General features: G+C 39.7%; 1 protein-coding gene across 1 annotated transcript in view; it reads right to left on the bottom strand.

The window, feature by feature from the left end:
* DACH1 (dachshund family transcription factor 1) overlaps positions 1-13,720 on the bottom strand; it is a 446,425-nt gene that overhangs the window by 215,800 nt on the left and 216,905 nt on the right. Inside the window, exon 3 of the mRNA XM_070751360.1 lies at positions 7,218-7,379. Within this exon, the coding sequence (XP_070607461.1) occupies positions 7,218-7,379 (162 nt within the window). The remainder of the gene's footprint in view (positions 1-7,217; positions 7,380-13,720) is intronic.

The following is a 13,720-nucleotide window of genomic DNA, read 5'->3' as shown; positions in this document are numbered from 1 at the left end:
TAAACCTGCCTGTGCTATTCAATCTGAGTAGATTCCTATGTAATATTTTCAACTTCGCTATTGCAATTTGTAAAATTTACGGCTTCCTCTAAGATGGAGAAAAACAAGGGTTTCAAACTTGAGGCCTGGACGGATCCAGCCCACAGGATGCTTAGGATTGGCTCATGAAGCCGCCCTGGAAACAGTGAAGGACCAATCAGCAATGCCCGTGCCACCAAAAACGAACCTCAGGAGGGACATGGAGGTTGCAGGGAGCCCATTTTTGCTGGCGGAGCACTTGGGCCACCATAGGCGCCCCAACCAGAGTGATGCTGAGATGGCCATACCCATACCCACCCCAGCAACTCAAGGTCAAACACAACTCTAATGTGGCCCTCAATGAAATCGAGTTGGACACCCCTGATTTTAAAAAAATAAGACTCTAATTAGATAATGGGATAGCAGGACTCAATGGTTTTATAGACTCAATAGACTCAAATATTTACTAAGTCTGCACTACTATTACTAGTAGTTTTTCCTCATCATTCCTATCACCCATCTCCTCCCACTTATGACTATAACTTGTTGCTTATACCCTTAAGATTTTTATTAATATTGATTTGTTTCCTGATTGCTTATTTGACTTCTATGACAATCATTAAGTGTTGTATTCGTGATTCTTGACAAATGTATATTTTATTTTATGTACACTGAGAGCATATGCACCAAAGACAAATTCCTTGTGTGTCCAATCACACTTGGCCAATAAAGAATTCCATTCTATTCTATTCTATTCTATTCTATTCTAATTCAATAGAATGCATCCTTTGATATCTCCACGTGAAATTGAAAGCACCCTTGCTTTTCTGATCTGTGGGATCTTGTTCCTTGTGAATATCATCTTCTGGTATCCTGCTCATGAATTTGCTGGTAAGATCAATTAGGTCAGGACTTGCCGGTCTTACGAAATTTCTGTTCAGTATAGGCCACTTAATCCATGGCTGTCTGGCCACAAGTTCTTGAGATGGTTTACATACTGTATATTATTGAACTTTGGGAGATGGTGATAGAGTTCAATCCTTCTTTCTGATACTTTAATCTTGCTAATACTGTGTTTTATTCTGGACAACACTTTCTGATTAGCCCGCAAATCTGCGTATTAAATAATAATAAATCATGAAACCCCAAGTACCAATCATAAGTGAGGATTCCCCTTAATGAAAAGCATCATACTGGAAAAAGGTCATCCCAGAATTGTTCATAAGAAAGAAATATCAAGTTCAATGTTACTTTTTTTAAGAAGGTATATTATGGAAATATTTTTAACTGAGAATAGGGTGGTGAGAGAGAGCTAGAAAACTTTTCTAAACTTTCCTGAACTTATTCTTTTTTTCTTTCTTTCTTTCTTTCTTTCTTTCTTTCTTTCTTTCTTTCTTTCTTTCTTTCTTTCTTTCCTTCTTTCCATCTCCCTCCTTCCATCCTTCCTTCCTTCCTTCCTTCCTTCCTTCTTTCTTTCTTTTTCTTTTAAAGAAAATTGCACTCTTAGATATTGGCTGTGATTAGCATAATATCTTTTCTCTGAGGGTGGAACATCAGTGTCGACAAATTAGGAAAAACAGTCAGACCTCTCTGGAGCTTCATAGAAGACGAATCCATGCAACTGATGGATTCTTAAGATTTTTTTTTCTCAAGGAATCCTACTGCCTGTTTGATTATGCAGGGAGTCCTTGACTTACGACTACAATTTATGTTGTTAAGTGAGACATTTGTTAAGTGAGCTTTCCCCATTTTATGACCTATCTTGCCACAGTTCTTAAGTGAATCACTGCAGTGGATAACTCAATAACCTGGTTCTTGATTGAATCTAGCTTCCCCATTGACTTTGCTCATCAAAAGGTTGCAAATCACATGTCCTTGGGACACCGGAATGGCCATAAGTATAAACCCATTGCCAGGCACCTGAATTTTGACCATGGGAATACTACAAAGGTAATAACTGTGAAACATGGTTGTAAGAGAAGGATTTAGGGGTAGTGATTTCTGACAGTCTCAAAATGGGTGAACAGAGCAGTCAGGCGGTAGGGAAAGCAAGTAGAATGCTTGGCTGCATAGCTAGAGGTATAACAAGTAGGAAGAGGGAGATTGTGATCCCACTGTATAGAGCGCTGGTGAGACCACATTTGGAATACTGTGTCCAGTTCTGGAGACCTCACCTACAAAAAGATATTGATAAAATTGAACGGGTCCAAAGACGGGCTACAAAAATGGTGGAAAGTCTTAAGCATCGAACCTATCAGGAAAGACTTCATGAACTCAATCTGTATGGTCTGGAGGACAGAAGGGAAAGGGGGGACATGCTTGAAACATTTAAATATGTTAAAGGGTTAAATAAGGTTCAGGAGGGAAGTGTTTTCAATAGGCAAGTGAACACAAGAACAAGGGGGAACAATCTGAAGTTAGTTGGGGAAAAGATCAGAAGCAACGTGAGAAAATATTTTTTCACTGAAAGAGTAGTAGATGCTTGGAACAAACTTCCAGCAGACGTAGTTGGTAAATCCACAGTAATTGAATGTAAACATACCTGGGATAAACATAAATCCACCCTAAGATAAAATATAGGAAATAGTATAAGGGAAGACTACATGGACCATGAGGTCTTTTTCTGCCGTCAATCTTGTATATTTCTACATTTCTAACAAATGTGGCAAACCCTTTGCACTGTATACAAATCTAATAAATTGTTGTTGTTGTTGTTGTTGTTGTTGTTATTATTATTATTATTATTATTATTATTATTATTATTATTATTATTTTATTCTAGAATTTTGCATTGGACATTCACTGATTTATGTGGTTTTTATTTGTTCTGGTCTCTGTTCCATGACTGTTATAAACTGAATTGACTTGAATCGTTTATCTATTATGTGTTATTTTGTTCTAGAATTTTTAATTAGATATTTAACTTTTTGGGATGCTTTTTATTTGCTCTGGTCTCTATTCCATGACTGTAATAAACTGAATTGACTTGAATCATTTTATCTGTTATCTGTTATTTTGTTCTATAATTTTTAACTGGATAGTCACTTTTTTGATGTGGTCTTTATTTGCTCTGGTTTCGGTTCCATGGCTGTAATAAACTGAATTAACTTGAATTGAATCATTTATTTATCAGGTGTTATTTTATTCAAGAATTTTTAATTGGATATTCACCTTTTTGGGATGCTTTTTATTTGCTCTGGCCTATGACTCTAAAAAAACTGAATTGAATTGAACTGAATCATATGCACTTGATAGTTTTTAATGGTGCCTTGGCTAGGCTTGACTTTAAACCACTGAGCTAAAATAATTTATCTCTACTCGGTGCTGTGGGAGAAGTTGCCACTAAAAAGAATCCTAGACATTTTTCCTTCTTATCTGCAGGGCTGCTGGTATCAGCCAAGCTGTCACGGGGCCGTGGCTGATATAAACAAGAGATTGCAGAGACATCTGAGTAATCAATATGAAGAAGGCTACAGTATGGAAGCTACTATACTGCATACCATCCATCTCTGCATCTATTTCTATGACCAAATGAAGCATTAATTCAAATCATAAATCTATGGTGATTTAAAACTGGGAATGAGCACCTGCCTGCTTTAATGATTTATTTTGTACATTTCAGTAAGCAGCAGATTTGTCCATATGAAATGACAGGTCACCTTCAGATGCCAGGACCAGACTGTTTATCATAGACGAGCATCTCATCTTAGCAAATAAATATTAAACTAAAAAGAATCCGATGAATTGTGGAAAGCAGCGAGCAAGTATTATAGTCATATATTTCACCGCGCCTGTCTGCAGAGTTTCCATACAGTTAGAGAAACACGTACGAAAGATGGGTTATTACTGGCAATTACCCCATTTAGACCAAGGTTTCTATTATTTTTAGAGTACCTTTATAAAGAGATAACAAATTCAATGCATTGTTAGAGAGAGCCAGAATACTGCAGTAATTAATGTGCTCCCCAAGGGACAAGGGGTTTAAATTCACCTTCAGCCACACCGAAGGTCACTGGTAACCTTCTCGCTGCTCTGCTAACCTCAGAGGTTCATCAAAAGTGTGGAAAAATCACACAGCACAGGAGCAGGTGAATGTAGGAAAGAAGCCCAAGAGAGGAGAAGCTGACAATTAGGAATCTTGGATGATTAATTTGAAACAGCCCCAAATATCTGGAGATGTCTCTATTTCCTCTTCCTAAATATGTCACTATTCAGACTTCCTGGCTCCCAGAAGTACAGTGATGCCTTGTCTTACAAACTTAATTGGTTCTGGGACGAGGTTCTTAAGGTGAAAAGCTTGTAAGACGAAACAATGTTTCCCACAGGAATCAATGGAAAAGCAATTAATGAGTGCAAGCCCAAAATTCACCCCTTTTGCCAGCCAAAGCGCCCATTTTTGCGCTGATGGGATTCCCCTGAGGCTCCACTCCATGGGAAACCCCACCTCCAGACTTCTGTGTTTTTGTGATGCTGCAGGGAAATCACAGCAGGGGAATCCCAGCATCGCAAAAATGAGCGCTTCGCTGGCAATGGAAGTCCGGAGGTGGGGTTTCCCAGCAAAGGGAGCATCAGTGAAATCGCAGCATCTCAAAAACACCAAAGTCCTCGAAACCCCACCTCCGGACCACTGTGTTTTTGCGATGCTGCGATTTCACTGAGGCTCCCCTCGCTGGGAAACCCCACCTCCAGACTTCCGTTGCCAGCGAAGCGCTCATTTTTGCACTGCTGGGATTCTCCTGCAGCATCACAAAAACACGGAAGTCCGGAGGTGGGGTTTCCCATGGAGGCGAGCCTCAGGGGAATCCCAGCAGCGCAAAAACCGGTGCTTCGCTGGCAATGGAAGTCCGGAGGCAGGGCATCCCAGTGGTGGTGGGTTTGTAAGGTGAAAATAGTTTGTAAGAAGACGCAAAAAAAATCTTAAACCCCGGGTTTGTATCTCAAAAAGTTTGTATGACGAGGCATTTGTAAGACGAGGTATCACTGTACTTTCTAACAGTCCTCCACTATAAAACACAGTGTTTTTTAAGCAACTGTTTTTATTCTTCAGGTTAGAAGAAACAGTAGATGCTCCTCACTGCTTTCCATTTCTCCACTGATTAAAGAAAGTTGAATTAAACATCTTACATTTCCCCCCTTGCCATCTCCCTCATGTTTAAGTAATTTTTGGGGAGACTGTTGTTAGTTGTCCTTGTTCCTTCACCCATCCCCGAGGCTAAGCATGTTATAGCAATTTTGTGCAGTCGACCTGTAGCATTTTCTATGGCTGAAATATTAACAGCAAAGAGGGGGGGAAATTGCTCGAAATCTGCTGACATGGGCATATGTGCTCCTTTTGTTCCTGGGTAGGAGTTAAATAATAAATATGTACAGGGAGATCCAGAACAAAAAAGTTGTCAAGCTGTCACCCTTAAGAATAACCTCAAAAATTTGCAGAATAGAAAAAGTATATATTAGATTGTCATGTCTGGTTTACATCTATGCAACCTCTGCCTTGAACGGCAGTTAACAGGAATCAGATTCAGCTTTTAGTTCACTCACTAATTTATCTCAGATAGCAGAAAGCAGCCATGAGAACAAAATAAAGTCATTGGTCATTAAAGGGATATTTAAGAAAAGGAAACTGACTGCATAGAGAAGCCACATCTGGTGAATCCCTCAATGTAGGAGACCAAAAGTGTTGTCAAAATTTCCAAATATGAAACATGGAGTGGAGGAATATAACAACATGATTTTTAGGTGACCATATGATCAAAATAGCCACTACAGTGTTCCCTTGATTTCCACGGGGGATGCGTTCCGAGACTGCCCGCGAAAGTTGAATTTCTGCGAAGTAGAGATGCGGAAGTAAATACACAATTTTTGGCTGTAGACAGTATCACAAGCCATCCCTTAACACTTTACACCCCTAAATTACCATTTCCCATTCCCTTAACAACCATTTACTCACCATTATTACTGGTACTCATCATTGAATAAGACACTTAGTGATCCTGATATTTATAAACAATTATTTATTAACAATAATTATTATTTTTGTTATTTATTTGCAAAAATTATTAGTTTGGTGATGACATATGATGTCATCGGGTGGGGAAAACTGTGGTATAGGAAAAAACCCGCAAAGTATTTTTTAATTAATATTTTTTGAAAAACTGTGGTATAGGCTATTCGTGAAGTTCGAACCCGCGAAAATCGAGGGAACACTGTAATTCAATTTTGTTCAGTCAACTTAGAGCATTTAGGATAGGCGGGACTTGTTCAGCTAAACTGAATTTAAACAGGCAGGATTTTGTCTTCCACAAACGGAATTTTAATCTTATATACTGCTCAAAAAAAAAAAAGGGAACACTTAAAAAAAAAACAGAATATAACTTCAAGTAAACCAAACTTCTGTGAAATCCAACTGTCCATTTAGGAAGCAACACTGATTGACAATCAATTTCACATGCTGTTGTGCAAATGGAATAGTTGTGCAAATGAAATATTCAATGAGAATATTTCATTCATTCAGATCTACGATGTGTTGTTTGAGTGTTCCCTTTATTTTTTTGAGCAGTATATTTTAACTGGTCTGGTTTGACTCAATTTATTAGTAGGAAAGATGAATCCAAAGGTGTTTTATTTAATGTTACCCAGGAAAGGAGTAGGCTGTTGATTATTTCCATAGGATGGATAGATGTTCTGATTTGACAGCTTAACTAAACAGTGCATTTTCATATAGTATATTTAGAGTGTTGATGTAAAAAAAAATACTTGGAAAAATAAGTGTTTAAAGAAAAAAAAAACCAGGCTGGAAGGAAAACAAAGAAGAAGAAATTAAGCTGTAATTTCTCCTGCCTTTTTAAAAGCAAGGATCTTTGTAACAATTCTCTTTCCAATCAGAAACTTCTGCTTTCAAAAGTTTTGCTAGATGATCGAAATATCAAATAAAGACATACAAAGAAAATAAGGGAAGAAAGATGGAAAAGAGAAAAGTGTAGGGGAAAGGAGGAAAGGAAAAAATAAAAGCATTGGCTTCTGACTCTTTTCGCTGCAGTAGAAGAAGGAAATAACATAAAACCTCAACTTTTTGCTTTTTGCAATGATCAGCAAAACCCAAAATCAAAGTTTCATATTTTTTTTCCATCTGAAGAACAAAGTCCATAAGTGGGTTCCAGGTAGAAACAAAATTAATTGTGTCTTTTAGATCCAAAACTTACCCACAGCAGAATTGAGGTCCCCATTTTCAGACTCTGCTGAGTGCTGGTTATTATTGGGATGATAATTTGACATTGCTTCTAATTTAATTTTTTTCACCTTCATTGCTTCCGCGATGGCCGCATTGGTGGCTGCGGCCGCAGCAGCAGCCGCAGCTGTCAGACCTACAACAAAAGGGGAACAACAACCGTGAAATCACAACGTCTATCCGCTCTCCCTTTGACATCACCCTCTTTCCAGGAAATCGGGATCAATTTCTCAAGGAACAAGGGCGTTGGTAGAAAAGGGGGGAGGGGGGAAAGAACACCATCATCTGGAAGTGATAGCAAACTTCTCCAGGCCTTCATGGCCCAATAAGTTGTGCAAAATGGCCTCCTTGTGCTTTTAGTCAATTGGCTTCAATCCTGATTAACCCTACCAGCTGAAATCATGGAGACTGTTCTGGATTCTGGTTAGAACCTAGGCTAAATTGGAAATAACGCTTACCGAATGCAGGATTTCATAAACAAAAACTCTATCTTTATTTCTCCTCTCCTCCATATTCAAAATGCATTACAGGCAGTCACATTCCTTCCTCTCTTATCTTAACAATTAAAGCACACCAAAGCATTCCTCCAGGCCTCCTCCCTTGTCTTAAGATTTATGTCTATGCAGCATAGTTCATGGATTTACAATATTGAAAATTCTGCCCTTCTTCCCCGCTGGCACCCGGACATGACGAATAAATCACTTCAGTAATTAACCCATTCCTCCCCTTAATATCTCTTCCCTAACACTTGTTCCCTGCGCCTTTGTACCTTTCTGAAATTCGGATTTAACCATCTATTATCTGTCTCTTCTTCACTGGAGTCTGGACTCATAGCAACGTCCTGTGGCTGGCCTCCCACCTGTTCTGACATCTCTAACTCAGGACCTGCCACTAATTCATAAACACTATCTGTATCAGAGTCATCAAACTCTTCGCCATCCTCCAACTGACCAAGAGTATATACAACAGAGACAATCATTTTTAGTTAACATATATTAGTAGTATATACTTATACTAAAGTATAAAGATTAAAGTAAATTAGTCATCTCTAATTTCACTGATTTCAAGATATATTCTCAATAATTAAATCTAAATTTGGGCTCTTGTGTTTTTACCTCACAAGTGGCAGACACTGTTCTGAGATCCACATTCAAAAGAAGATATATCACCTGGATCAGGGGTGTAAAACTCAAGGCCTGTGGCCAGAGGATACTTAGATATGGCCATCACGGAAACAGTGAAAGACTGGCCTGTGGTGACTCTGTGTTGGTATGTCTCGGTATAGCTAGGCTATGAGACCTTTGATATACACTGAGCAGAGAATTTTAACAGAGTGTGGATGTGTGGTAAAGCCAAAGAAAAAGGACACAGACTTAGTTATGCTGAATGAGTACTATTTACATATATACAAAAATAGAAACAATCCATAACAAGCACTAAGCCATCCAATATAATAAGCAAATACACTCCCCCCTCAAGGCAAAGCAAAAGCATTAAAGCATCATTGAGAGAAGGAGTACTGGCGCCCTCTTATGGTGAACCAGCCCAAAATATTTAAAGTGATAGTACAAGAGACTACAATAGGTAGATTACAATGGCAAACCCTAACAACCATGTACCTTGTACTAACACTCTGCGGTAACAACAGAGCCTGGAAGGGTTGCCTGTGGGCCTCCCAAGCTCTGTTTTCACTGGCAGATGGCTGAAGGAGGCTGTCGTATCCAAAAACGGAGTCCGGGAAGGCTTCCCTGCAAAGCATGCTACTAGCAAAAGTAGCATTTGATCACACAAGTGATATCAAGCTGGCCACCTCCATCCCAGCCATGCTCACCCATCTCCCCAAGGTCAAACACAACCCTGATGTGGCCCTTAATGAAATCGAGTTTAGCACCACTTTCTAGACTACACCAGAAAATGAAAGGAAAGGATTTGTTTGTTTGTTGTAAACTATGTCATGTATAGAAACATAGAAACATAGAAGACTGACGGCAGAAAAAGGCCTCATGATCCATCTAGTCTGCCCTTATACTATTTTCTGTATTTTATCTTAGGATGGATATATGGTTATCCCAGGCATGTTTAAATTCAGTTACTGTGGATTTACCAACCACGTCTGCTGGAAGTTTGTTCCAAGGATCTACTACTCTTTCAGTAAAATAATATTTTCTCATGTTGCTTTTGATCTTTCCCCCAACTAACTTCAGATTGTGTTCTCTTGTTCTTGTGTTCATTTTCCTATTGAAAACACTTCCCTCCTGGACCTTATTTAGCCCTTTCACATATTTAAATGTTAAAGATAGAAATGTATAAGATAGTCCATTTATTTAGCTGCTTTCTGTTCTTTTCCCTTCTCTCTTATTCCAATACAGTAGTACCTCTAGATACGAGCTGCTCCACATGCGAGTATTCCAAGTTACGAGCCACAAGGGGAGAGAAATTTCTGTTCTAGACCCGAGCTCAAATTCGGGATACGAGCCAAGTGTCCACTAGGTGGCGCAAGAATCCTTGCTTCTGGTTATCTCGGAGGGGAAAAACAAAGTCTAAAGCCATTTGTTCCAGATACGAGTTGTTCGACATACAAACTCCCTTCTGGAATGAATTAAACTCGTATCTAGAGGTACTACTGTATTAAGGTCTCTGATATGCCATTAAAAAACTTTTTCTCCCAGCTGCTGGAAATCAGGTTCACTAAAATACATGCAATGTATTATTTAACACAAGGCTCAGCAACCTTAAACACTTAAACAGCTATTTGAACTCATTTCCCACAGAAAAGAAAACACCGGGAGTCACAAAACCATTTTGACATCTCAAATGAAGATAACGCTGCCTATATCATTTTGTACCTTTATGCTATGTAGAAAAAAAAACACCCTGTAGGGTGTTGCATTTATGAAAACAATGACTTGCTATACGGAAAACACATTTTTATTTCTGCATGCAATTCCCTCCCAATGTCTGTACTGCTCCCACCCTACTGGCCTTCTGGAAGGCTGCAAAGACCTGATTTTGCCAGCAGCCCTGGGGGCCTTGAATATTTACTCCTTTCATGGCCAAATTGTTTTGAGTGGCATGCATATGTGTTGATTGGATTGTTTGTGCTGAAGTTTTATAATTGGGATTTTATTGTTTTATATCCGACTTTTTAAAATTATTGTAGTTTATACTTTTATATTGTTGTAAGCCGCCCTGAGTCCCATCAGGATTGGGTGGCATGGAAGTTGAATAAATAAATAAATGATGGTGTTATAACTTTAAAAAAATAATAATTCAGAGACTGGATATACTATAGAGCAGTGTTTCCCAACCTTGGCAACTTAGAGATATTTGGACTTCAACTCCCAGAATCCTATAATTCAGAAATTGGAGATACTATAGAGCAGTGTTTCCCAACCTTGGCAACTTGGAGATATTTGGACTTCAACTCCCAGATGGCGAATGCTGGCTGGGGAATTCTGGGAGTTGAAGTCCAAATATCTTCAAGTTGCCAAGGTTGGGAAACACTGCTATAGAACACTAGTGTAGAATAGCCTATCAAGAAGTATATGAAATGAAATATTTATGCAATCTTTTCAGAAAAGAAAGAGGGAAACATAGAAACATAGAAACATAGAAGTCTGACGGCAGAAAAAGACCTCATGGTCCATCTAGTCTGCCCTTATACTATTTTCTGTATTTTATCTTAGGATGGATATATGTTTATCCCAGGCATGTTTAAATTCAGTTACTGTGGATTTATCTACCACGTCTGCTGGAAGTTTGTTCCAAGGATATACTACTCTTTCAGTAAAATAATATTTTCTCATGTTGCTTTTGATCTTTCCCCCAACTAACTTCAGATTGTGTCCCCTTGTTCTCCTTGGTCAACATCCATTATTCCTTGTCTGGCTTTCTGGTGCCCTGGAAAACAGCCTGACTCCCTCCTCTCTGTGGTAGCCCCTGAAGTATTGGAACACTGCTATCATGTCAACCCTGGTCCTTCTCTTCCCCAGACTGGCCATGCTCAGTTCCTGCAACCACTCTTCGTATGTTTTAGTTTCTAGTCCCTTTATCATCTTGGTTGCTCCCTGCACAGGTCCAAAGACAGACTACAAAAATGGTGGAAGGTCTTAAGCATAAAACTTATCAGGAAAGACTTCATGAACTCAATCTGTATAGTCTGGAGGACAGAAGGGAAAAGGGGGACATGACCAAAACCTTTAAATATGTTAAAGGGTTAAATAAGTTTCAGGAGGGAAGTGTTTTTAATACGGTAGGAAATTGAACGCAAGAACAAGGGGGCACAATCTGAGGTTAGTTGGGGGAAAGGTCAAAAGCAACGTGAGAAAATATTATTTTACTGAAAGAGTAGTAGATGCTTGCAACAAACTTCCAGCAGACGTGGTTGGTAAATCCACTGTAGCTGAATTTAAACATGCCTGGGATAAACATATATCCATTGTAAGATAAAATACAGGCAATCGTGTAAGGGTAGACTAGATGGACCAGGAGATCCTTTTCTGCTGTCAATCTTCTATGTTTCTATGTTTCTATGCACTTTCTCTAGAATTTCAATGTTTCATGCCTGTAGTTCAAAGGTGTTCACCCTTCTCCTACCTTCCTTTCTCAGAGTCCAAGTTTCTCAGCCATCAGTAGTGATTGGAAAAATTACTGTTAGCTAATCTGCGAGAGCAATTATGGGCTTTCCCAAATATGCCCATGTAACACCAATATTCCGCAGTCTGCATTGTTTGCCAATCAGTTTCCGGTCACAATTCAAAGTGTTGGTTATGACCTATAAAGCCCTTCATGGCACCGGACCAGATTATCTCAGGAACCACCTTCTGCTGCACGAATCCCATCGACCAGTTAGGTCCCACAGAGTGGGTCTTCTCCAGGTCCCGTCAACTAAACAATGTCGCTTGGCAGGACTCAGGGGGAGAGCCTTCTCTGTGGCGGCCCCGGCCCACTGGAACCAACTCCCCCCAGATATCAGAATGTAGCTGAATTTAAACATGCCTGGGATAAACATATATCCATCCTAAGATAAAATACAGGCAATAATATAAGGGCAGACTAGATGGACCATGAGGTCTTTTTCTGCCGTCAGACTTCTATGTTTCTATGTTTCTAACATACCGCATTCAGAATTTGGCTTTTATTTTAAAATATATATATTTGCAAAGGCAAATTTGAAGTTCATTTTTGTTAAAAAATAATAGTTTGAGCGGTATTGCTGTGGGAGGGAAGACTGTAAATAACAGTGAAGAAAACCACCCTGTTGCAGTTATCATTAATATCCCCCGAAATTGATAATCTGTTTATGTCTAGCATTTTTCCTGCTGATTATTCCGTGAGACAAGCCACTTCATAAATATCTCATCACTCCAGCGTCACACAAATTTCATCGACAGTGCCATTAGCAATATGAATCTAACCATTAGAAGGAGAAGGCAGCATGTGGCATTAATACGCAGCCTTGCTTTCTAACCATCTGATAGGCAGATGGTGCAGAGTAGATTCTCCAGCTGAAATGGAAAGGCCGCATCATTTAAAACCTTGTTTGCATTCTAACTGATAGCGCTGCCATATTGCTATCCAGGACGCATCATGGCAATGTTTGAACAATCTAGTTTGTCTCAGTCATAAATGTTTATAGCCTTGTGTTTGTTTGTTTGTTTGATTGGTTGTTTTAAAAAAAATCTTTAAATGCATGTTCGGGAGCACATAATTTTTTTTAAATTTATGAAATCTATTCTTTACTTCGGTGGAACCAGAAAATTGGCAAGACGAAGGAATACAAAATCAGTATTACGACAAATAATATATATATACAGTGATACCTCATTTTACAAACGCCTCGTCATACAAACTTTTCGAGATACAAACCCGGGGTTTAAGATTTTTTTGCCTCTTCTTACAAACTATTTTCACCTTACAAACCCACCACCGACACTGGGATGCCCCGCCTCTGGACTTCCGTTGCCAGTGAAGCACCCGTTTTGCACTGCTGCGATTCCCCTGAGGCTCCCCTCCATGGGAAACCCCACCTCCGGACCTCCGTGTTTCTGTGATGCTGCAGGGGAATCCCAGCAGGGGAATCCCAGCAGCACAAGACAGATGCTTCCCTGGCAACGGAAGTCTGGAGGTGGGGTTTCCCAGCAAGGGGAGCCTCAGTGAAATTGCAGCATCGCAAAAACACAGATGTCCGGAGGTGGGGTTTCAAGGACTTCGGTGTTTTTGCGATGCTGCAATTTCACTGATGCTCCTTTTGCTGGGAAACCCCACCTCTGGACTTCCGTTGTCAGCAAAGCTCTCGTTTTTGCACTGCTGGGATTCCCCTGCTGGGATTCTCCTGCAGAATCGCAAAAACGCGGAAGTCCAGAGGTGGGGTTTTCCATGTAGGGGAGCCTCAGGGGAATCCCAGCAGCTCAAAAACCCACGCTTCGGCTGGCAAGAGGGGTGAGTTTTGGGCTTGCACGCATTAATCACTTTTCC

The sequence above is a fragment of the Erythrolamprus reginae genome, chromosome 4 (assembly GCF_031021105.1).
Source record: "Erythrolamprus reginae isolate rEryReg1 chromosome 4, rEryReg1.hap1, whole genome shotgun sequence".
NCBI lineage: Eukaryota > Metazoa > Chordata > Lepidosauria > Squamata > Dipsadidae > Erythrolamprus > Erythrolamprus reginae.
Note: the sequence above shows the minus strand (reverse complement) of the source record. Positions and strands in the feature narration are given on the sequence as shown.